This window comes from Narcine bancroftii, chromosome 4 (genome assembly GCF_036971445.1).
Source record: "Narcine bancroftii isolate sNarBan1 chromosome 4, sNarBan1.hap1, whole genome shotgun sequence".
Lineage (NCBI taxonomy): Eukaryota > Metazoa > Chordata > Chondrichthyes > Torpediniformes > Narcinidae > Narcine > Narcine bancroftii.
In genome coordinates, this window is record NC_091472.1 from 90,931,426 (window position 1) to 90,956,532 (window position 25,107).

Sequence of the window (25,107 nt, forward strand, 5' to 3'; positions counted from 1 at the left end):
CTGATAATTTTCTGTGCTGAATAAGAATCAGATAACACAATCGTGCTCTTGTAACTCATTAGACCCTGTTCTTCAAGGGCCATCAAGCTTTTATTTACAGAAAGAAATTCAGCAGGGTGAAGTTGTGTGAAATTCAGGATTACATAAATGATCCACTACAATGCTTCATTTCTCATCTTTCTCTAGAAGAGTTGAGCAATTTCACTATGTTTACTCCATTTACTCTGTTAAAGATTCAGATTTGATGTTTGTAAGATTTTCTTTTGTGCCATGTCTTTTTTGACTATAACCTGACGTTTATTTGATTAATTAAATTATTAGTACAATCTAAGTGGTAATAATTTAGAAAAATAATATTGCAGATTGGAGGAATAAGCTGATTGGGGCAAGAGAGGTCAGGTGACCTAAGGAGCAGCAGCAGTTAGAATTTAAAAAGGGGTGAGGCAGTAGCTAGAAGCTGATTGGAGGAAGAAGCTGAGTATCACTATAAAAGTGAGGGACTGTGCAGCGGTGCAGTCCTCATCAAAGTGGGGTGAGCGGTAAGGCTTTGGCTCAACAGGATTCAGTGAGAGCATGTAAGAGGCGAGGGATATTAGAAGTTGTGGTAAGAAAAGGCCACACTATTCAAGGATCAAAAAGGATTTAGCCGGTAGGCACAGGTAAGGGCAGGTTTTAGATATATATTTTGTTCTAGTCATAAACAGTGGGAATGGCAGCCAAGTCAGGGGAATGTTCCTCTTTCAGAATTTGTTTTGTCCCTGATCATTTCATCTGCAAGAATTACATCCAGCTGCAGCTCCTGACAAACTGAGTTAAGGAATTGGAGCTGGAATAACTCCAGATCATTTGAGAGGCAGAGGGGATGATAGACAGGAGTTACAAGGTATAGATAACACGTTCCAATCTCTCGTATTTCCCAATTTCAAAACATGTCATCTTCACAGAAATGAATTACAATCTTATCACTCCAATAAGCCACACTTATTAGCTTTAAGTATTTTTATTTAGTTGATATAAACATTTTGCATAACTTCACATCAAGATTTTCATAACGATGAATTAACAAAGCATGTCTTTAAATATAACTATGTTATAAGAAATAATTAAATCTAATAAGATGATAAGACGACGAATTCAAAGAAAAGCATTTTGTGAGCTTACACCTCCTCCATGGTTCTCCAGAGACTGAACGCAAGCTCGGAGTCTGCACGGATATTACAACCCAAGATGTCATAGTAACTATTGGTAACACTACAAAAGCAATCTTTCTTAAAGGAATAGTCATAAAATTTACAAAAATCAAAAACGCAAGGTCTTAACCTTTACATGAGGCACGATCACATCTTGGAGGCAGGAGCAGGGTAGATGGGTGACAGTCAGGAGAGGAAAAGGGAACAGGCTGACAGTGCAGGACACCTCTGTGGCCATTCACCTCAATAACAAATATACCATTTTTGATACCTTTGAGGTTGGGGGACCTTCTAGACACAAGCCACAGTGATCAGGTCTCTGGCACAGAGTCTGATCCTGTGGCTAAGTAGGGAAGGGATGAGAGGGGTGGGGAAATGAAAGGGGGAGGAGTGGCATATTGACTGGGACTCCCATACTGTAAAAGGGCTGGAAGACTTGGAGTTTGTCAAATGTATTCAGGAAATTTTTCTAAATCAAAATAGAGAGGTACCAATGAGAGAGAATGCAACGTTAGAAATCCTTTTAGTAAATGAGACAGGTCAGGTGACAGAAGTATTTTGAGTCCAGTGATTATAATGCTATTAGTTTCAAGTTAATTATGGAGAAGGATAAGTCTGGGCCTCAGGTTGAGATTCTAAATTGGAGAAAGGCTAATCTCGATGAAATAAGAAAGGATCTAAAATGCGTGGATTGGGCTAAGTTGTTTTCCGAGAAGTATATGAAAGGTGAAATTTTGAGAGTACAGAGTTTATATGTCTCTGTCAAGATTAAAGGCAAGGTCATAGACATAGGAAACCTTGGTTATCGAGGGATATTGGGGATCTGGTTATGTAGAAGAGAGAGGTGTAGAGCAGGTGTAGGCAACATGGAGCAAATAAGGGGCATTAAAAAATCAAAGAAAAAACTCCTGAAAGAAATCAGGAAGGCTTAAAAAAAAGAAGACATGAGGTTGCTTTGGCAGATGATGTGAAGGAAAATCCTAAGGGTTTCTACAGGTATGTTAAGAGCAAAAGGATAGTAAGGGACAAAAATGGTCTATTTGAAGATCAGAGTAGTTGCCTTTGTATGAAACTGAACGAGTGGGGGAGATCTTAAATGTTGTTTTTCACCAGTATTCACTCAGGAAACAGGCATAGAGTTGTGGGAAGTAAGGAAAACAAGCAGAGAGGTCATGGAAGATTAAAGAAGAGGAAGTGCTTGCTGTCTTAAAGTAAATAAGAGTGGATAAATCCCCATTGCCTGACAAGATATTCCCTCAGATTTTGAGGGCGGCTAGTGTGGAAATTGCAGGGGCTTTGGGAGAAATATTTAAAATGTCCTTAGCCATGGGTGTGGAGCCAAAGGATTGGAGGGTAGCTCACTTTGTTCCATTGTTTAAAAAAGGCTCCAAAAATAATTCTGGAAATTATAGGCTGGTGAGCCAGGCGTTAGAGGTAGATAAATTATTACCAGGAAAGTTGACGAAGGAAAAGCTGTGGATGTTGTTTACTTAAACTTTAGTAAGGCCTCTAACCAGGTTAAACAAGGGAGTTTAGTCAGGAAGGTTCAGATGCTCGGTATTCATGGTGTAGTAGTGAACTGGATTCAACAATGGCTGGATAAGAGAAGCCAGAGAGTGATGGTGGTGTTCCTCAGGGATTGGTGCTGGGACCATTGTTGTTTGTCATCTATATCAATGATCTGGATGATAATGTGGTAAATTGGATCAGCAGGTTTGCTGATGACACTAAGATTGGAGGTGTTTTGTCAGCATAGAAGGTTTTCAAAACTTGCAGTAGGATCTGGGCCAGCTGGAAAAATGGATGAAAATTGGCAGATGGCAAATGTGAGGTGTTACATTTTGGAAGGACAACTAAGAAAAGATATACACAGTGAATGGTAGGGCCCTAAGGAGTGTGTTAGAACAGAGGGACCTGGGATAACAGATACATGTTTCCCAGTAAGTGGCATCACAGGTGGATATGATTTTAAAGAGTGATTTTGCCATATTGGCCTTCATAAATCATAGTATTGAGTATAGGAGTTAGGATGTTATGGCGAAGTTGTCTGACATTAATTAGGCCAAATTTGGAGTATTGTGTTCAGTTTTGATCATCTAATTATAGGAAAGATATCAATAAGCTATAAAGAGTGCAAAGAAGTTTTACTAGGATGTTGCCCAGACTTCAGGAACTGAGTTACAGGGAAAGGTTAACAGGTTAGGACTTTATTCCCTGGAGCGTAGAAGAATGAATGGAGATTTGATAGAGGTATTTAAAATTATGAGGGAGATAGACAGTAAATGTAAATAGGGTTTTTCTACTGAGGGTAGGTGAGATAGAAACCAGACAACAAGGGTTAAGGGTGAAAGGGGAAAAGTTTAGGAGGAACACGAGGGGAACTTCTTCACAGACAGTGTTGGGTGTGAGGAACAAGCTGCCAGCTGAAGTGATGAATGTTGGCTCAATTTTAAAATTTAAGAAGAATTTGGACCAGTACATGGATGGGAGAGGAATGGAGGGCTATGGACTGGTTGCAGGTCAGTGGGACTAGGCAAAAATATGGTTTGGCTCAGACTAGATGGGTTGAATGGACCTATTTCTGTGCTGTTGTGTTCTATGTTTCTAAGGAAATCTCCATCTTCATAGGACAAAAACACCAGGATGGTCTGGTTGATACCATCATTAGTCTGTTTGACTGGGAAAATGAATGCTCTGAAGAAAATTCTGTGAATAAAAATACTGTGTACCTGTACATCTAATGACTTGATAATAATTTTCACAGATATACCACAGGCAAATGTCATCCATGTGAGTCAACTTGAAAGAGATACAATAATAGTCTGCATGGATCGTAAGTTTCCAAAGATAAATAATTTTGAATTTATACTTAATATTTTTTTCTTAATGAGCTTACTAACAAAGCAAATGTTAAAACTGCCTTTTTATTTAATCAAATATTTTTGAGTGAATTGGTACTGCAATTGAAAAATCTTGCATGATCTGTCTGATTCTGAATTCTGATCGGTGTAAGCATCTACTTTTGACAATCATTGATTATCAAGCAATTTGACCAAATAAAGGCTACCACAAAAGAATATAGTCAAGTATGTTTTACTCAATCCCCATTGTCCTATACTATTTCATGTCTTTTTGTTTAGTGCCCTTTCTAAGCAAGACTTTTAAGTGCCAGGTTGTGGCAAATTCTGTTGATCCAGCTAATAGACTCTGTTTTGAGACTCCACAAATTCATTTCATCCAGGATATTTATCCAAAACTGATAAATGTTTCTTCCAATTACCCAAAGTTAGTCACACGAGCAGCAGAGAAATTAGCCTTTTAGTCCACCAAGCACCCATTTACCTTCAATGTACATTGATCCCAGTTTATTGAATCAACTTTCCCTAGATTCATCTATATACCAGAAGCAATTTACAGCAGCCAATTTAACTTCCAATCTGTTGTCTTTGGAATGTGGAATGAAATCCACACAGTCACAGGATGAATGTGCTAACTCCACACAGAACATGGGGCCTGAAGTCATAATTGAACCCGAGTCATTGGGGTTTTGAGCTTTACTAGCTGTGCTACTCTTCTGCCTAAAGTTAGATTCAAGTCTGAGGTTGAAGGACAGTCTCGAGATTCTCTGTTCCAACTTTGTTTTCCACTTTTTGACTTTAAATGTGTTGGATTTTATTTTAAATGCATCTCTTTTTGAATCTTTGGCAGTTCGAGAGACATTCCTTGGACGTCTGCTAGTGCAAAATTGGTTGTCTTTTTAGATATGTATGCAAGAAAACTTTGTTTTGACCTTCTTCCAATGATCCATCTTAATAGTTTGATTGTGTATATTAGGTGCAAAATTTTTTTTTTTAATGCATAATTTTATGAATATAAAAGATTTTGTTCAGCAGAAAGTCAAAAATGTAGTGCTATGTTCAGCTGGACATTATCTACTAAAGGTATTTTTGAAGAGCCAGTAAAGGAAATTAATCAAGTGTCTTCCAGCTTCTGAACACACTAGATACTGTAAACAGACTTCCAGACCCAGCATTTGAAATCAAATATCAGCATTCACAACAGAATTTCACTAAGCTAAGGTAGACTTCAACCTATTCTCTAAAAATAAAGTACATATATCACAGGCCATAATATTTACAATCAGACAAAATATTTATATTACTAATTTGACCGCAATCCACATATTTCTATTTTAAACATTTTAAGAGCAGCAGAGATCAGGCTAATCATGATTTTAATGTGAGAAGCTTTGAATGTAAATCTTAAAAGGAAATTTAATTCTGTAGGTGAAAATGCCTCCTTCTGTAATTTTCTCAATTAGTTAATTGGAAGGAATAAGATATTGTTTTGCAGGAACTAGGTTGAATCTAGAAATGATGGGTATAAGCTTACGAACAGGGATTGAGTAGTTTGGACCCAGTCATTGGAGTGGGCTGAGTCAGAGTGGTAAGGCTTTGGCTCAAGGGCCTTTGGCAAGAAGATGCTAAAGTGGTGGTACAGGCATTAAGAAAGAAAGGAACAAAAAGGATTCAGCAGGAAGGCACAGGTAAGGGCAGGTTTTAGATATCATATTTTTTTTTTCTAGTCATAAACAGTGGGAATGGCAGCCAAGGCAGGGGAATGGTCCTCTTGCAGATTGATGGTTGTCAGGGAAGCCAACAGTAACCCTGATGACTTCATCTGTGAGAAGTGCATCCAGCTGCAGCTCCTAATAAGTCGAGTTAAGGTATTGGAGTAGGCTGGATAACTCTGAACCATTCGGGAGACAGAAGGCATGATAGACTGGAGTTACAGGGACACTATCACATCTAGGAGGCAGGAGGACGGTAAATAGGTGACATGAAAGGTAAAGGGAACAACAGGCGGGCAGTGCAGGATACCCCTGTGGACGTTCCCCTCAATAACAAGTATACCATTTTGGATATTGTTGGTGGGAAGGGGCGGAACCTACCAGTGACAAGCCGTGCGATCAGGTCTCTGGCATGGAGTCTGGTCCTGTGGCTAAGAAGGGAAGGGATGAGAAGAGTGGGACAGATAAAAGGTTTTGTGGAAGAGAACGAGTATCCCAGATGTTGTTATCTCCCTGGTGCCAGGGTCTGAGATATCACATATTGAGTTCACAGCATTCTCAGAAGGGAGGGTGAGCAGCCAGATGTCATGGTCCATGTAGGAGCCAATGAGTCCATAGGGTGAAAAGGTCCTACAAGGAGACTTCAGGAAGTTAAGCACAAGGCTAAAGGACAGGACCTCCAGGGTTGTGATCTCAGGATTGCTACCCTTGCCAAGAGCTAGTGAGGTTAGAAACAGGAGGATAATGTAGCTTAACATATGGCTAAAGACATGGTGCAGGAGGGTGGGCTTCAGGTTTCTTCATTATTTGGGTCTCTTCCAGGGAAGGTGGGATCTGTTCCCATGGGATGGTTTGCATCTGAAGTGGAGGGGGACTAATATCCTTGCGGGAAGGTTTGCTAGTGCTGTTTTGGTGGGCTTAAACTAGATTTGCAGGGGGGGTGGGAACCAGAGTGGCAGAGCAGATAGAGGAGGAAAAAGATGTTAAAATTTGATATTATGTTAGAAGTCTATGGGTTGTACATAGTGGAATAGTATTGATTTCAATGCAAGGAATGTTGTAGGAAAGGCAGACGAGCTGAGAGTGTGGATTGGCATGTGGAATTGTAGCATGTAGCCATTAGTGAAACTTAGTTGCAGGATGGGCAAGACTGGCAGCTCAATTTTTTGGACTTCTTTTGCTTTAGACTTGATAGAACAGAAGGGATGAAAGAGGAAGGAGTGACATTGCTTATCAGGGAAAATGTCACAGCTGTGCTCAGGCAGGTCAGACCAGAGGGCTCGTCTACTGAGGATATATGGGTGGAGCTGAGGAACAGGGAAAGATATGAACACACTCATAGGGTTGTATTATAGACTGCACAATAGTCAATGAGAATTGGAGGAGCAAATCTGTAGAGAGATAGTGGACAGCTGCAGGAAACATGTTGTGATAGTAGGGGATTTTAATTTTCCACATATTAATTGAGACTCCCATACTGTAAAAAGGGCTAGATGGCTTGGAGTTTGTCAAATGTGTTCAGGAAAGTTTTCTAAATCAATGTATAGAGGTGCCAATCAAAGAGTGCAATACTGGATCTCCTATAAGGGAATGAGACAGGACATGTGACAGAAGTATGTGTAGGGGAACATTTTTGGTCCAGTGATCATTATGCTATTATTTTCAAGTTGATTATGGAGAAGGATAGATCTGGGGGCCTTTTGTTGAGATTCTAAATTGGAGAAAGACCAATTTTGAGGAAATAAGAAAGGACCTAGAATGCGTGGATTGGGATAAATTGTTTTCTGACAAGGATGTACAAGGTAAATGGAAAACCTTCAAAGGTGAAATTTTGAGAGTACAGAGTTTGTATGTTCCTGTCAGGATTAAAAGCAAGGTTAGCAGACATAAGGAAAGTTGGTTATCGAGGGATATTGGGGATCTGGATCGGAAGGTATATAGCAAGTATAGTCAATATAGAACAAATGAGGCACTTGAGAAGTATAAAAGATGCAAGAAATAAGGAAGGCTAAAAGAAGACACAAGACTGCTTTGGGTTTCTACAGATATCTTTAGAGCAAAAAGATAGAAAGGGACAAAATTTGTCCCATTGAAGATCAGAGTAGTCTACTTTGTATGGAGCCAAAAGAGATGGGGGAAATCTTAAATGTTTTTTTTTAACAGTATTCACTCAGAAAACAGGCACAGAGTCATGAAAGTAAGGAAAACAAACACTGAGGTCATGTACAGATTAATGAGGAGGAAGTGCTTGCTGTCTTAAAGCAAATAAAAGTAGATAAATCCCCAGTGCCTGACAAGATATTCCCTCAGATTTTGAGGGAGGCTAGTGTAGAAATTGCAGGGGCTCTGGCAGAAATATTTAAAATGTCCTTAGCCATGTGTGTGGTGCCAGAGGATTGGAGGGTAGATCATGTTGTTCTGATGTTTTTTTTAAAAATGGCTTCAATAGTAACCCTGTAAATTATAGGCTGGTGAGCCTAATGTCAGTACTAGGTAAATTATTGAAAGATGTTCTAAGAGATCGGGCATACAATTAGTTGGATAGCCAGTATTTGATTAGGGATAGTCAACATGGCTTTAACCAATCTTAGTTTTTTTCAAGGAGGTTACCAGGAAAGTTGACGAAGGAAATGCCATATATGTTGTCTACGTGGGCTTTAGTAAGACCTTCAACAAGGTTCCACTTGGGAGTTTAGTCAGGAAAGTTCAGACGCTAAGAATTCATGGTGAAGTAGTGAACTGGATTCGACAATGACTGGATGGGAGAGACCAGAGACTGGAAGCCTGTGCCTTAGTGATTGGTGCTAGGATCAATTGTTTGTCATCTATATCTATGATAATGTGGTAAATTGGATCAGCAAGTTTGGAGGTGACAATAATATTGGAGGTGTTGTGGATAGCATAGAAAGTTTTCAAAGCTTGCAATTGAATCTGGGCCAGCTGGAAAAATGGACTGAAAAATGGCAGATGGCAAGTGTGAGGTGTTGCATTTTGGAAGGACAAACCAAGAAAGAACAAACACAGTAAATGGTGCCGCACTCAGGAGAGTGATAGACAGGGACCTGGGAATACAGATACATAATTCCATGAAAGTGGCATCACAGGTGGATAGGGTTGAAAAGAGAGCTTTTATGGTAAAGTTGTGTAAGACATTGGTGAGGTCAAATTTGGAATATTGTGTGTAATTTTGATAACTTAATTACAGAAAAGATATCAATAAGATAGAAAGAGTGCAGAGAAGATTTACTAGGATGTTGCCCAGACTTCAGAAACTGAGTTACAGGGAAAGGTTAAACAGGTTAGGACTTTATTCCCTGAAGTGTATAAGAATGAGGGGAGATTTGATAGAGGTATTTAAAATTATGAGGGGAATAAACAGAATAAATATAGACTTTTTCTGCTGAGAATAGGTGAGATATAAACCAGGCGACATGAGTTAAGTGTGAAAGGGGAAAATTTAGGGGGAACATGAAGGAGAAATTCTTCACACAGAGAGTGGTGGGAATGTAGAATGAGCTGCCAGCAGAAGTGGTGAATGTGGGCTCAATTTTAAAATTTGAGAAGAATTTAGACAGATACATGGATGGGAGAGGTGTGGAGGGCTATGGATTTGGTGCAGGTCAGTGGGACTAGTCAAAAAAAATGGTTCGGCGCAGAAGGGGCCTGATTCTGTGCTGTAATATTCAATGGTTCGTTGGAGTTTTGAAGAATTAAGGGGTATCTTGTTGAGACATAAAACTATGAAAGATGTATAAAAGATGGAAGCTAGGAAGATGCTTCCACAAACAAGTAAGTCCATAACTAGGGGATATAACCATGAAAATGATCATACGATATAAGAGTAGAAATAGGCTATTCAGCCCATCGAGTCTGCCCCATCATTTAATCATGAGCTGATCCATTTTCCCACTCAGCCCCATTGCTTGCCCTTCTCCCCATAACCTTTGATGCCCTGGCTAATCAAGAACCTAACAATCTCTCTTAAATACATCTAATGACCTGGCCTCCATAACTGTCTGTGGCAATAAATTTTATAGATATACCTCCCTCTGACTAAAGAAATTCATACACATTTCTGTGCTAAATGGATGCCCTTTAATCTTGAAGTTGTGTCCCCTTGTCCTAGACTCTTCCACCATGGGAAACACCCTTTCTATATCTTCTATCCTCACAAATTTGAAATGTTTCCAGCATCTGGTGATGGAATGCATCAAACCACATCTCCCAGAGATGCTAGATCCATTTCAATTCACCTATAGAAGAAACCGTTCCACAGACGATTCTCTCGCCTTGTTGCTTCACTCTGTCCTGGCCCACCTGGAGATCAACGCCTCATAGGCCAGGCTATGCTGAAGCATTCCTCACTGGGACTCAACACTTCTCTCTGTAATTGAATCCTGGACTTCCTAATGGAAAGACCAACAGTCTGTATGGGTTGGTAGCTGAATATGGAGCATCATCATGCTGACCACTGGCGGACCTTAGCGTTGTGTGTTCAGCCCACTGCTGTTCAGGCTATTGACCTATGACTGCATCACCAGATCCAGCTTCAACAGTGTCATCAGGTTTGCATATGACACAACAGTAGTTGGTCTCATCAACAATGTGAACAAGAGGAAGGAGATTATAATGGATGTCAGAAGGACCAGAAATGACATCAATGACTCTGTGGTAGAGAGAGTGGAGAGTTACCAATTCCTTGGAGTTCACTTAACAAGTGACCTATCGTGGACACTCAACATCTCTTCACTTCTCTGGAAGGCACAACAGCGACTGCACTTCCTGAGAAGACTGAAGTGGGCAAGGCTACTGGCCACCATTATGTCAACCTATAAGAGGTCTATTGAAATTGTTCTGGCTGCCTGGCTGCATTACAGTTGCTGCAGAGAAATGGATTGGAGGTCAATGCACAGGATCATAAGAGCGACAGAGAGGGTCACTGGAGTCTCCTCTATGACAAAGTATATAGATATATATAGAAATGTTTCTGGAATGTAAATTGGGAAAGATTTGTTAGAGTAGGTCACATGCAAACACTTTAAAACAGATCTTATTTGAAATACTGGAGACATAGTGGCTTCTCATACTTTTCTGCAAGAGCTTTGAAGAGTGCTCAAGAGACATCATTGATGGATTATTGTTTACCAAGGCAACAGATGAAAGAGCAGGCTGGAACCGCTGAAAGGAGAATTTGAGGGTCATGTAGTTTGTAAGCAGAGTCAAACAGGTTTTCTCTCAGGCTGTGTGTGTGTGTGTGTGTGTGTGTGTGTGTGTGTGTGTGTGTGTGTGTGTGTGTGTGTGTGTGAGTGAAAGAGAGCGCGAGAGAGAGACACAGAGATCACTTCTCAGTATGAGTCAGCAGAAGTTGTTGGGACTGAAACAGGACAAGCTGGCAAGCTTTTGGAAGACAGCCTAGTCGAAGCCTTTGTGGTTCATGCAAGAGGAGAGGACTGGCTGTCTCAGGTTTCACTTGGAATAATAGAAACAAAATAGAACTCTGTGGTGACCTGAAAGAAAGAGGTTATCATCTGGAGATCCCTGAAGGGGCAAGTTTCATCAGCAAGGCACTGGAGTGAAGTTGTGGATGTCCTGGAACAACACATCTTTCTCTGAAAACCGACGAGAACCTTCCTGACCGATAACCATTTACCTTTCGAGCATCAAAGCCTGGTAAACTTTATACACGTTAAATTCTGTGCACAGTATAAGAATTGCCTGCAACCAATTAACTTGTAGGAATGAGAAATGAGATTGGTCAGTGAACCAAAGAACTTTTCTGAACTTCAACACATTACGCACACTTTCCTTAGAATTAGAAGGGGGTTAAGTTAGGTTAAGTAAGTAAATAGAGTTAAGTTAAAGTGTGATTCTATTTTTATGTTTAAAGATAATTAAAAGCAACTTTTGTTTAAGTAACCATTTGTTTTGGTAAATATCTATTGCTGCTGGGTTTATGGGTCCTCTGGGCTCGTAACACCTCCCTCTCCATTGATATGATCTACCAGGATCATTGTCTGAAAAGTACGCACAAAGTCATTGAAGACCGCTTCCACCCTACACACAGCATCTTTCAGCTTCTCCCATCAGGGAAGAGATACTGGGGCAACACCACTAGGCTGAGGAATAGCTTCTTCCTAGGGGCAATGAGAATACTGAATGACCAAAGGAACTGCTCACACTAACTATCCAAGGCTTTCATTTGCACAAGACAATATTTATTCATTTATTTTTATAGATAAAAATACTTGTCCTGCATATGCATTGTTTGTCTGCATGTGTGCAGTGTCTAGTTAGGTGCTACATGTTTTGCACCAACGACCAGAGAATGCTGTCTCATCTGGTTATTCTTATACAATCAGATGACAATAAAATTGACATGATTCTGTCCTTGCCTTTCAGTATTCAAAATGTTTCAATGAGACCTTTTCCTCCGTTCTCCTAAATTCCAACGAGTACAGGCCGAGAGCTGTCAAATGCTCCCCATATGATATTCTTACATTCCCAGAATCATCCTAGAGAACTGCCTTTGAACCCTTTCCAACATCAACACATCTTTTCTTAAATGAGAAGCCCAAAACTGCTCACAACCATCAAAGTGGGGTCTCACCAGTGCCTTATAAAGTCTCTACATCGTATCCTTTCTCTTGTATTCTATTCCTCTTAAAATGGATGCCAGCATTGCATTTGACTTCTTCTCCACTGTCTCAACCTAAACGTTTACCTTCAGGCTATCCTGCACAAAGATTCCCAGGTCCCTTTGCATCTGGCTATTTTCAATATTCTCCCAATTTAAAAAATAGTCTGCCCTTTTATTTTTTTCTACCATAGTGCATGACTGTACACTTCCCAATATTATATTTCATTTGCCACTTCTCTGACCATTTTACTCATCTGTCCATGTCCTTCTGCAGCCTCCATGTTTCCTCCACACTACCTGCTCCTCCACCTTCCTTTGTATCATCTGCAAACATGACCACAAAGCTATTCATTTCATTATCCAAATCTTTAATGTACAACATAAAAAAAAGCGGCCCAACACTGGCCCCTGCGGAACAACACTAGTAACTGGCAGCCAACCAGAATATGATCCTTGTATTCCAAATCTCTGCTCCTGCCAATCAGTCAAACCTTTACCCACAATAGTATCTTTCTGGCTACACCATATAGTTAACTGGCCTTGTGTGGCACCTTGCCAAATGCCTTCTGAAAATTAAAATACACATCCACTGCATCTCCCTTATCCAGCCTGCTTGTCACTTCATCAAAGAATTCCAATAGGTTTATCAACCAAGATTTGCCATTTGGTCTGGGAGACTTATCTACCCTTTATCCATTCAGCTTTATGGGCATCTTCTCCTTTGAAATAGTAACTGCACTCACTTCCCTTCCCTATACTCTTCAACATCTGGCACACTGCTTGTGATTTCCACAGCGAAGACTTGAAAAATACTAATTTGTTCCTCTGCCATCTCCTTGTCTCCCATTATTATTTCTCCAGCATCATTTTCTAGTGAACTTGTATCTACTCTCACCTCTCTAATTCTTTATATCCTTGAAGAATACAGACACATCCGACTTTCTCATTGTTAAATCTCAAATTGAACTTGATCATATTGTGGTCACTGCCCCCTAATCGTTCCTTTACCGTAATCTCTCTATCACCTCAAGTACATTACACAACACCTAATCCAGTACAACTGAACCCCTTCTGGACTCATCAACAAGCTTCTCTAAAAAGCCATTTTGTAGGCTTTCTACAAAATCAATCTCTCTCTCTCTCTCTCTCTCTCTCTCTCTCTCTCTCTCTCTCTCTCACTCTCTCTCTCTCTCTCTCTCACTCTCTCTCTCTCTCTCTCTCTCTCTATCTCTATCCAGTCCCAACTTGCTTATCTCAATCTACTTGCATGTTAAGATCCCCCATGACTACCATTACACTGCCCTTCTGACATGTCTTTTCTCTCTGCTGTTGCAAATTGTTGTCTACATCCTGGTTACCATTTGAAGGACTGTATATAACAGCCAACAGTGTACTTTTACCCATGCCATTTCTTAACTCGATGCACAATGATTCTGTATCTTCTGATCCCATGTCACCTCTTTCTAACAATTGAATGTTATTCCTTACCAACAAAGCCACGCCATTCCCTCTGCTTACCTGCCTATCCTTTTTATATAGTGTGTATCCTTGGACTTTCAGCTCCCAATGACATCTATCTTTTAGCCACAACTCCGTAATGGTAACTCAATACCTGCCGATCTGTAGCTGTACTACAAGGTCATCCACTTTATTTCTTATCCTGCATGCATTTAAATCTAAAATCTTTATAGCCCTTTATTTGTTACTTTTGACTCTGTGTCCCGATTGCAATGCATCGTATACCTATGGCTGCAACTTTGCCCTACCATCCTGTCCTTCCACACAAACTCCCTACCAGCTGTTCCACTTGTGTGCCAACTACCTCTTCCTTTGACTCTTTGCACTGGAAATCTAGTTTAACCTCAGGGAAGTGTATTTAAAAAAAGATGAGGAGCTGTTCTCCCAAGGAGTAGCTAATTTGTGGAATTCTCTGCCAGATGAAGCAGTAGAGGCCGCTTCACTGAGTATATTTAAGACACAGATACATGTTTATGTCAATGGGTGTTGTTTACTTAATGTGCTGCACTTGAAGATTCTAAACAAGATCAGAGCTACGGTATTACAGGAATGGTACAAGCATGGATAGAACCTTAAGGAAAAGAGTGAGAATCAAGGGGGCCTTCGGATGGCTGCTGGTGACTTGTGGTGTTCCGCAGGGGTTGGTGTTGGGTCCGCTGCTTTTCATGTTTTATGTATATAATTTAGATGATGGAATTGATAGCTTCATAACCAAGTTTGTGGATGATACAGAAATAGGTGGAGGCCCGGTAGTGTTGAGGAGGTAGGGAGTCTGCAGAGGGATTTGGACAGGTTGGGAGCATAGGCAAGGAAGTGCCAGATGAACTGCAGTGCAGGGAAGTGTAGGATCATGCACTTTGACAGAAGGCAGAAAGAAGTAGACTATTTTCTAAATGGGGAGAAAATTCAGAAATAAGAGGTCCCAATGGATTTGGGAGTCCTAGTACAAGTTAACTCACAGGGTGAGTTGGTAGTAAAGGAAGACAAATTCAGTGCTAGCATTCCATAAGCATATAACTGTTTACAGCACAGAAACAGGCCATGTCGGCCCTTCAAGTCCGTACCGGTTCACTTGAACAACTCCACTAGCTCCTCCGCAAACTCCTGAGGAAGTAGAGGCTTTCTTCATGATGTCATTGGTGTGTTGGTTCCAGGAAAGATCCGCCGAGATAGTGACTCCCAAGAACCTACACTTGTTCATCCTCTCCACCTCTCTGTTCAGAGGTTGAACCTCTGAAATACTTTGAATAAATAATTCCATTCTCCCCGTCAAAGGCTTTCTCTGCGTCTAAAGCAACAGCCACTGTTGGCGTCTTATTTCCTTGTACTGCATGGATTAAGTTAATGAACTTACAGACATTGTCTGTTGTTCGTCTTTTCTTAATAAATCCAGTTTGATCTAGTTTTACTATTTTTGGTACACAGTCGGCCAATCTGTTTGCAAGAATATAAAAGTAAGGATGTAATTGTAAGACTTTATAGACATTGGTCAGTCCACATTTTGAGTATTATGAGCAGGATCTTATCTGAAGAAGGATGCAACAAGGTACCGAGGAGATGGACGAGAATGATCCTGAGATGAGAAGGTTAATGTATGAGGAATGCTTGATGGATCTCTGTCCTGTTTAGAAGAAGGAGGGGGGAGCGCATTGAAACATTCCAAATATAGATAGGGCTGGATATAGTGGATGTGGAGAAGATATTTCCAGTAGTGGGAGAGTCTAGAACCAGAGGGCACAACCTCAGAATAAAAGAATGTCCCTTTAGAACAGAGATGATAAGAGATTTCTTCAGACAGAGGGTGATGAATGTGTGGATTTCATTGCCACAGATGGCAGTGGAGGCAGTCATTGGATAAATTTAGAGTAGAGGTTGTTAAGTTCTTGATGAGTAAGGATTTCACTAGCTATAAGTAGAAGTGGGTTTGAGAGGAAAAATACATCAGCCACATTTCTAATGGTGGAGCATATTCAATGGGCTAAATGGCCTCATGGAATTTTGAATAGTAGAGAAATTAAGGGTTTTGTGGAGCAGGAAAGTACATATAGCTGAGTCCACAACCTGATCAGCCATGTACTTATTGAATGGTAGAGCAGGCTTGGCAAGCCAGGTGGCCCACTCCTCAAAGTTCAAATTTATTGTCAGAGTACTTATCCAACATCGCATACAATCCGAAGAGATTCTTGCTCCTGCGGACTAGGCAGAATTTCTATTTATCAGTAGTTTAAACTGTATTCAAAAAAAGTTAAGTATACAAGGAGAGAAATGTAAATAAAGAAAGAAATGTAAACAAATCAACTGCAAATACAGAAAAAAGTAAATATTCAGTAATAATTAATATTCAAAGTAAGGATCCTTAAATGAGTCTCTGATTGAGTCTGATGGTGGAGGGGTAGCAACTGTTCCAGACCCTGATGGTACAAGTCTTGTGGCATCTTTCTATTTCCTGATGGCAGTAGCAAGAACAGTTAATGTCCTGGGTGCTGCAGATCTTAGATTGCTGCTGCTCTCCAACGGTTCCACGTAGATTTTCTCGATAGTGGGGAGAGTTTTACCTGTGATGTACTGGGCTGTGTCCACTACCTTTTGTAGGGAATTCCACTCAAAGGTATTGATAACCCCAAACCTGCCAGTCAGCACACTTTCCACCACACATCGGTAGAAATTTGCCATGGTTTCCGATGTTGTACTGACCTCCACAAACTCCTGATGAAGTAAAGGCATTGATGTGCTTTCTTTACAATGAAATTAGTATGTTGTGTCCAGAAAAGGTCCTCCGAGACGGTGATTCCCTGGAATTTAAATTTGCTCACCCTTTCCACCGCTGATCCCCCAATAATCATTGAATTTTACAACTCTGGTTTTTCCTTCCTGAAGTCTACAATCAGCTCCTTGATTATGGTGACATTGAGTGCGAGGTTATTGTTAGTATACCATTCAAACAAATTTTCAGTCTGCCTCCTTTATGTTGACTCATCGCACCTTTTTATACAGCCCACTACTGTGGTATCGCCTGAAAATTAGTAAATAGTGTCGTACCAAGCCACACAGTCGTGTGTAAAGCTACTCCTGCTCCTATTTCTCAAGGCATGTTGTATATTCAGAATACTTTAAGGAGTTGTTTGTGACACAACTGTTACGTCTGGATACCAGTTAATACTATGTTATTCAGATGCTTATCCTGTTCTGTATTTTAACGTTTTAGGATGCTTAAAGATTGTAAATCTTCGAGGTAGATTGAAATCTAGCAGAAAGCTGTCTTCAGAGCTGACGTTCACTTTTCAAATTGAGTCAATAGGTAAGAAATTTTTGTTAATCCTTTGTGAGAGTCGTGATTTATTGCATTGATAAAGGGCTTTGCACTTGGTGAAAAAGTACTTGTATGAAACTTTGTTGATAGCTAATTAAGTGCATTTTTATCACATTTATTACATTGCTGAAATCTGAACTATTGTAATCAAAAAGGCATCAACATAGCTATTTACTCAATTGATTCAATCATCTTTAATATAAATCTTTTTAGTTATGCGCGTCAAACAATCACATGAAATATGATTAAGACTTCCCTTTGAATTCTCTAATTTCTCTTCAGCATGACCAGAAGTCTGTCTGTTGTGCGGGAATGCATTGATAAATTTATGTCGATCAGGTCTGCAGTCAATACCTTGTTTTTTCGGTCACCAGTGTAGCCGCAGTTCTTTATTGTATTTAGCAATCCTCCTTTTCAAAATTTGTGTTCAGAACTAAAACAAAGGAAAATGAGGATGAGGCCAAGGCCCATCAGAGGATTTAGTTTTAATAGTTTTGAGTCAACCCAGAGCAACTCTTTTTGATTATGATATAAAAGTGCTATATGAAGAGTGTTGATGTGAGAAGATTCGTTATGGTAAAGTGTATTTCACGCCTGGTTTATTTTGGCAATGCATGACCTACATATTGATTGTGTTAGATTCCAAGTTCCCACTGCAAATTGGTTAAGATGTTCCATTGATAGGGCACTTGGAATACAGGTAGTGAGTTGAAAAGAACAAGCCCATCATTGAGTCTGAATTTATCTGAATGTGAAATTGGTTAAATTCTGTTATAAAGAATATTTAACTTTTGTAACATTTTGGATTTAAATTGTTCAATTTTGAAAATCTGAAACTCGGTGAACAGTAATTTGACACCCCTCTCCCCCCCCCCCCCCCCCACCTCTTTGTTAGTTTGTTTACAGGACAGTGTGCTTGCTTTCTGGAAACATGGAATGCAGGGAAGAAGTTTTAAATCGAATGAGGTAATGAAATATATTCTTATTTGTAATGTATTCTTGAACTCCACCTGGAAAAAAAAATTTGACAAAGTGTAAATGGAAACTTGTTCACCAAACTCTGAAGATCTTTTTCTATTTATCATTGATTTCATAGTGAGGTTTATATATGCTTTAATTGGCTATGCGTACTTCCGAGCAGAAGGTTTACGAGAATAATACAAACACCCTCACTCCTATTTATCATCTCATTAAACATCACCTAACACTTCGATATATCAAATCACACCCTAGTGTGTTCTCAAAGGAAGACTTTGCTCTTTAAGAATGATGAATTGATTGCACTGAAACAGAGGTCAGTTAACTCCAGTTAATCAATATTAAAATGTGTTTTGTGAAACTAGAAGCCTAGTTAATATTACTACAAGTATAACTTTTAATACCTGTACTGGATTATTTTCCCCAGATAACACAAGAAATTTGTGATAATTCAAGAATCTTCAAACTTTTAGGCTCTGACAGGTAAGTAGTGTACTCTGTGCTAATGCTTCAGAAACATTTTAAATCTGTATTTCAAATAAATTCAGATATACATTACTTTGAATCTACTTCCAAACAGATTGACACTTTAATTTTGGGCACAATGTGAAGAAAATATAACAGTAAAATTGCAGGGTTTTTTAACATTGTCAGGTAACAAAATTGAATATAATGGTTACTCTGAGTTGCAACTAATGCATCTTGTACTTAGATATTCTGTAGATCAAGTGTGCTATAGCATTAGGCATATTCAGATGTGTAAAGGAGCAATATATGGTAGGGTTATTATTGTCCTGGGAATATAGCTTTTTTAGTTAAAACCATGACCAAAGAGCAGAATTATGCCATTTGGCCCAAAGAGCCTGCTCCTCCATTAGAATCATGACCGATCTATTTTTCCTCTCAACCCCATTCTCCTCCCTGCTCCCTATAATCTTTAACTAACAAGAGCTTGTCAACCTCTGTTTTAAATATACCCAATGACTTGGCCTCACTGCCAACTGTAGCAATGAATTCCAGATTCATTACCTCTGAGGGAAGAAATTTCACCTTGTCTCTATTTTAAAGGGGACATCCTTTTATTCTGAGGTTACGCCTTCTGGTCCATTTTTTCCATGTGCACTCATCCAGCCCTTCCAATATTCAGAACATTTCAATGAAATCTTCATTCATCCTTCAAAACTCCGAGTACAGGCCTATAATCATCAATATTAACCCTCTCATTCCTAGGATCTTTCTCATAAAGCTCCACTGGACCCTCTTCAACACCAGTGCATTCTTTCTGGGTCAAACTGCTTCATAAAGCCTCAACATTACATCTTTGCTTTTACGTTGCAGTCTTCTTGAAATGAATTGCCATTACTACCGACTCAAACTGCAAGTTAACTTTTAGGGAATCCTGCACTGGAACTCCCAAGTTCCTTTAGACCTCTGCTTTCTGAATTCTCTCCCCTTGGGAAAATAGTCTATTCCTTTATTCCTCCACCAACGTGCCTGGCCATACACTTCCCTACGCTGTATTCCATCTGTCACTTTTTGCCCATTTTCCAAATCTATCCAAGTCCCTACCCGCCTCTTAACCTATCTTCATGTCATCAGCAAATGGCCACAAGAGCCATGAATTTTGACATTATCAGATTAGATACTCTTTATAGTCATGTAATAAAACAGAAATGTAATAACACAAAATTGCCTTTTGTCTGCCTTAAGGCACACAAAGATTCACCATTAGTATTAGCATTGCCTGGCTCCCCTTACAGTCTGAAAAAAAAACAAAAGAGAGTCCCCCCCAGAGTCACTGAGCATCTGTGGATTCATTTCCAGTGCTCCTGCAGTCTCTGCAGCAACACAAAACTCCAGTTCAGTTCAAACTATTGACAATCTTATTATAAATAAAATATTCCAAAAAAAATCTATCAACAGCCCGAGCTCAGATCCAAACCTCCGACACAATGAGGAAGCCTTCAGCACCCAGAGTCTTTCAGGAGCTCTTCTTGCCCTCAGCATCCTTTTGAATCCCAATTCCGAGTTCTCATGAACCAGTCTCCAGCAGTCTACAACCTGGAAAGTCCTTTGACCTCAAGTCAACAGCTGCAGCCTGTGTGGTTTTCTTGCCTGCAAGTCACCAACTGCTTGTCACCTCTGTATGTCTTTTAACCGCAGAGTCCTTTGCTGGTCTGCTGCTGTGGTCACTGTCCTTAGGGTCCTCTCCTCTGCTTCTCCTTCTCAATGGAGGGTGTACTCCCCATTACTGGGGCCTGCGCCAGTCCACTCCTCCTCTGGAGTCTGCAACCCCTCAGTGCTGCCGCCAAATACAGGAGCCGCCATCTTGGAGCCAAGACCACATGGTTGCGGGATTTTAAATAAAACACCATTGGCTATCTTAACAAGGTGGTTAAAGCCTGTACGGAGCTGTCAGGAGTTGGACTGGTCAGTAATACTCTGCAGGTGAGCTCTCTGACTCCACTCCCCACTGTCCCTGGGTCCACATCAGTAGCAGCTCTACGGTTACAGTAGCTCCAACAGCCACCCTCAACACTGATCCCTGCTAAGCACCACTAGTCACCAGCATTCAGCCAGAAAAGGCCTCCTTTATTCCCACACTTTGTTTTTTTTTCAGTCACCCAATGTTCTATCTATGCTGTTACCTTTCCCATAATACTGTAGGCTCTCATCTTGTTTTGAATCTCACGTACAGCACCATGTCAAAAGTCTTCTGAAAATTCAAGTAAACAACATCCACTGACTCTCCTTTGTTTATCCTGCTTGTTACTTAAATATTTCCAAAAGTTTTGTCAGGCAGGATCTACCATGAAGAAAATCATGCTGACTTCTGTATATTTAACCTGTATTCAGGTACCCCAAAACCTCTTCCTGAATAATGAATAATTTTGCCAACCACTGAAGTATGGCTAACTGGCCTGTAATTTCCTGTCTTTTGCCTCTCTCTTTTCTGAAAGAGTAGAGTGATATTTGCAATTTTCTAGTCCTCTAAAAGTCCAAAGTAATTGGATTATTAATATTCAACATTAATATCCAATTAAGTTCAGAAGAGCCTCTCTCTTGTATGTATAATGGCATCTCTTTATGGGGTAACCACTGAGTGTATTTTGAAGCAGAAACGTGAATCGTAAACCATCCATGAATAGATGTCCCTCAATAAAAACCCAATTATTAATATAAATTGAGATTGGTATATTCCTTCTTCATGGAGTTAGCACATAATTTTAATGTTTTGATTGTCCCATAATTTACCTTCCTAGTCTATCTTCCTCTACCCTAAAAGATTATCTGATAAATTGAATTACAGACAAGAATCAGTTGAGTCATGTCTAATTCTGCTTAGGATCAGACTTACTACAAAAGCTCGAAGATGACGGCGCGGCCTCTGGAGCAGAGATGCAGCACTCCCAAGGGGTCCAGACGCCCAGTTAACTGCTATCAGCTCCACATGGGCTTTGAGCAGCCCATTGAGGGAGCCGACGCTGGTCTTAGTTGAAATCCCACAACCGTGGGTCGGTGGCCAAGATGGCAGTGCCTGTTAATTGGTAGCAGCCTCAAGGGGCTGCAAACTCCAGGGAAGCGGAGGGCTGGAGCAGGGCACCAGAAGACAGGAGAAGCAGAGGAGACGACCAACAGGACGGTGACCACAGCAGCGGACCATTGAGGGGGCTCTGTGGCTGAGGGGTCAGTGCATGTGGCAGGCAGCTGGAGACTGCTGTCAGGTGACACACGCCGGGCTCAGGATTGCTGGAGACTGGCTCGAACTGGCTGGAGGGTGCCAGGTATCGGAACTGGGATGCGAGGAGGTGCCGAGGACGTTGAAGGTTCAGATCTGGAGCTCAGTTTGCCAATGGTTTGGACTGAAGTCTGTGTGGCTGCGTGGGCTGGGGGTGAATCTGCGGACACTTGGTGACTCTGTGGGGTGGGGATACTCTCTTTTGCATCTTTCTCTGGCTGTAAGAGGCATTTAGGCAGTTCCTGCTGGTGGGAAATCTGTCTGCCTTGCAGCAAGCAAAAAATAAATTTCATGTAACATTAAAAAGAATTTCATGTAATATTAAAAAGAAATTTCATGTAATATTACACTGTTTTATTACTAGGACAATAAATTGATTCTTGAGTAATACACACAATGTCCTGTCTTCACTCTGTACATGGCGTGACAGGGATTGCTGTACAATAAATATTAAGAATCTTTGTATTTTGTGTTCTCCTTCCCCACGTGTGGTTGGCTTGAAGATGCTCTATTTGCTGGGTGTCACTGTTGTACTACTTGTGATATGTAAACTCTACATACAGGGGGATTATTTCCGGTCTGTGAAACTTGGGAACAAAGGGAAAACCATTGGGAAGTTGTACTCATTTCTTTTAAGTAACATTTGACATGGATGCCAATTCAATAAGAAAAAAATTATTAACAATGCTTTTATTTTCTTGTAGAGTTGTGGTGCTGGAAAGTAGACCAACAGATAACCCAACTGCCAATAGCAACTTGTACATCTTAGCTGGCCATGAAAACAGCTATTAATTGGTGGAGTGCACAAAGAGAATTTGTGACTGGTTTCTTCAGCAAGGAAAATGATCGGAAGTTACACTTCTGTCTATATTATGGACAAAAAAAATTGGTTTATTTATTGTGGCGTAAAATGTGGGGGAACATTAAGAGCCACAGTCACCTGAATTTCAAAATTCTACACAAGTGCTTGGTTTACCATATGTAATCTTTGTACATAAATGTGTAGTTTTTCCAGTGCATTCTTCATCTTGTTGAAGTTGCAGTTTAATTCAATGTAGATAGTAGGTGCATATGATGTACAGTTAAGTATCTTTACTGTACAGGTGTGTAAAGATTTGCATGATGCAAAACTTAATTTGGGTACTGCTTTTAAGGAATTATTTGGGTTTTACTTCATTCTGTTGAGATTAGTATATATTTTGCAGCAAAAAATGAGCAGTGTACCCATGTGATCATTGACTAACACTGTTGTATTTTAAAGTGTAATTTAGATATGAATTGGAGTAATCTTGAAGGGTTGTAATCCAAACTTTTCAGTTGTTTGCTTGTTGGTTTTAACAGTTTTCTTGCAAGTACACTGGTATTAAGTTTGCACAGTAATACTGAGAAAATGTGATGTATTTTACTCACGTAGTTATCTAGTGAACTTTTGGGCATCCATTTGGATTTAATTGTCCTATTTTCAAGAGTAGCAGAAAAGTGCCACTGTTTAGGCTGTTGATGTCTTTTTATATATCATGTTTTAAACACAGAAAGAAATGGATTGGGTTGGCAAACTTACTATCCAAGTAACGTGCATTTTACAGAGCAAAAATTAAATACAAGTGTAATGTTTTTTTGAAGTTATGCTGCCTTTGTTGGAGTAACTTCAAAGCAAATACAATTGTATATTTTGTATATGGAAAATGAAAACACTGTAAAGAGCTTTAACCATGGTACAAACATGCAAAATTCTCACTTTTGTTCACAAGATTATACACAACTTTTGATGTAACACTATACCATTGCATTAATATCACAGTTATACATTTTCAGCTGCCAATAACTTTTGTAAACAAACAAAGACTTAATTTTCTAAATGGTGGGGGTTTGAAACATCCAATTTCAATTTATTAATTGGAACTGCCTTGTGTTAGCCTCATTCTGCCAAATCTATATAGATTCATCAGTGCTTCTCCCCAAACACTTGTATGCTCCTTTATACACAACAAAAGTTACTTAAGTGTTTCTACCTCATGTAGATACTATTTTTGTGGGAAACACTCAGCATAAAAGCATTATTGATATTAGAGATTTTCTACTGATTCAAGTCAGTTTGAAGTATCTAATATTTGTATAAATTATCAAGATAATTGCACAGTTAGGCATGTTACTTTTTTATACATTTCTATGTTTTCATTTGATTATGGTCAGTGGGAACAAAAGTTATGATTTGTGTTAATTAGCCAAATTACTGACATGTTTCATTTTATTGTTTCTGGTTATGTATATACTGTAAAATAAATTTGAAGGGTTTACATTGAAGGGTTGCATTTATGTTTTTTTAAAGAATGCTGGTCAAAATATGTTCTATAATTTGCTTTTTTTTCCCCAAACAAACTGTCCAATTACTGCATGTAAAACTTGATGTTTTCTTACCTATTCTGTATTGACCTCCATGCAGTATATAAAACCACTACACAACAACTGTCTATCTGTGCAGTCGATAGTGAAAGTCTATATTAAAATATAAACGATTGAACTGGCCAACAGTTTTCTTTCTTAATGGTTTCACTGCCCAGTGGCCATTTGAGCTGGTAACTGGGTGGGTGCACAAAAACTGTTGGCCAGTTCAATCGTTTATATTTTAATACTGAGTAATAGAATCTACCTTCTTTGGGATGACTGGGGTGCATTTCTTTTGACCAGAAGAAACATGAGCAGTGTAATGGATATCTAAATACTATTGTGCCAAGCCAAAGAAGTTTCACAGGAATGCAGCAAAAACACTATTTTGTACATGATCACAGATCGCTTTGTGGTTTTGAAGAAAACACCCTGGGTGATAGAAATGTCAATGTTCCTTGGGCCATTTGTGGCTCTATATGTTGGTCTTCTTCACTGGCTGATGCCTGGCTTGATGTCTGAGTTGGTCATATAGCTGGTGGGACAGTGTAAATTAGGAAAATTCACAGCGGTATGAAGATTCAGAAAAAAAAATGCTGTTTAAATGCTGATAAACCAGCAAATATTAATGGGCTAATTCAAGATGAAGAAACTAAGTTGTATTGACATGGTAAGGAGTATGAAAGTATGCCTTTGTGAAACCTTTATGCCTTTATGAAACCTCCATTGAAGTTTTAGGTATAGTTCTGGTCTTCATGTGATGTGAAATTTCTTTATGCA

The 25,107-nt window shown here is 39.7% G+C and overlaps 1 protein-coding gene across 16 annotated transcripts in view; it reads left to right on the forward strand.

Annotated features, from left to right (window-relative positions):
- Positions 1–24,239, forward strand: part of map4k3a (mitogen-activated protein kinase kinase kinase kinase 3a) — a 350,582-nt gene extending 326,343 nt beyond the window's left edge. For 15 of the 16 annotated variants that reach the window (XM_069931965.1, XM_069931966.1, XM_069931967.1 and 12 more), the window contains 5 exons: positions 3,955–4,023; positions 17,121–17,213; positions 18,121–18,191; positions 18,631–18,686; positions 22,647–24,239. In XM_069931965.1, the coding sequence (XP_069788066.1) occupies positions 3,955–4,023; positions 17,121–17,213; positions 18,121–18,191; positions 18,631–18,686; positions 22,647–22,734 (377 nt within the window). In that variant the 3' untranslated portion in view covers positions 22,735–24,239. Of the gene's footprint in view, positions 1–3,954; positions 4,024–17,120; positions 17,214–18,120; positions 18,192–18,321; positions 18,520–18,630; positions 18,687–22,646 lie in introns of all 16 variants that reach the window. The other variant, XR_011355889.1, reaches the window with a different exon arrangement.
- The last annotated feature ends 868 nt before the right edge of the window (positions 24,240–25,107 follow it).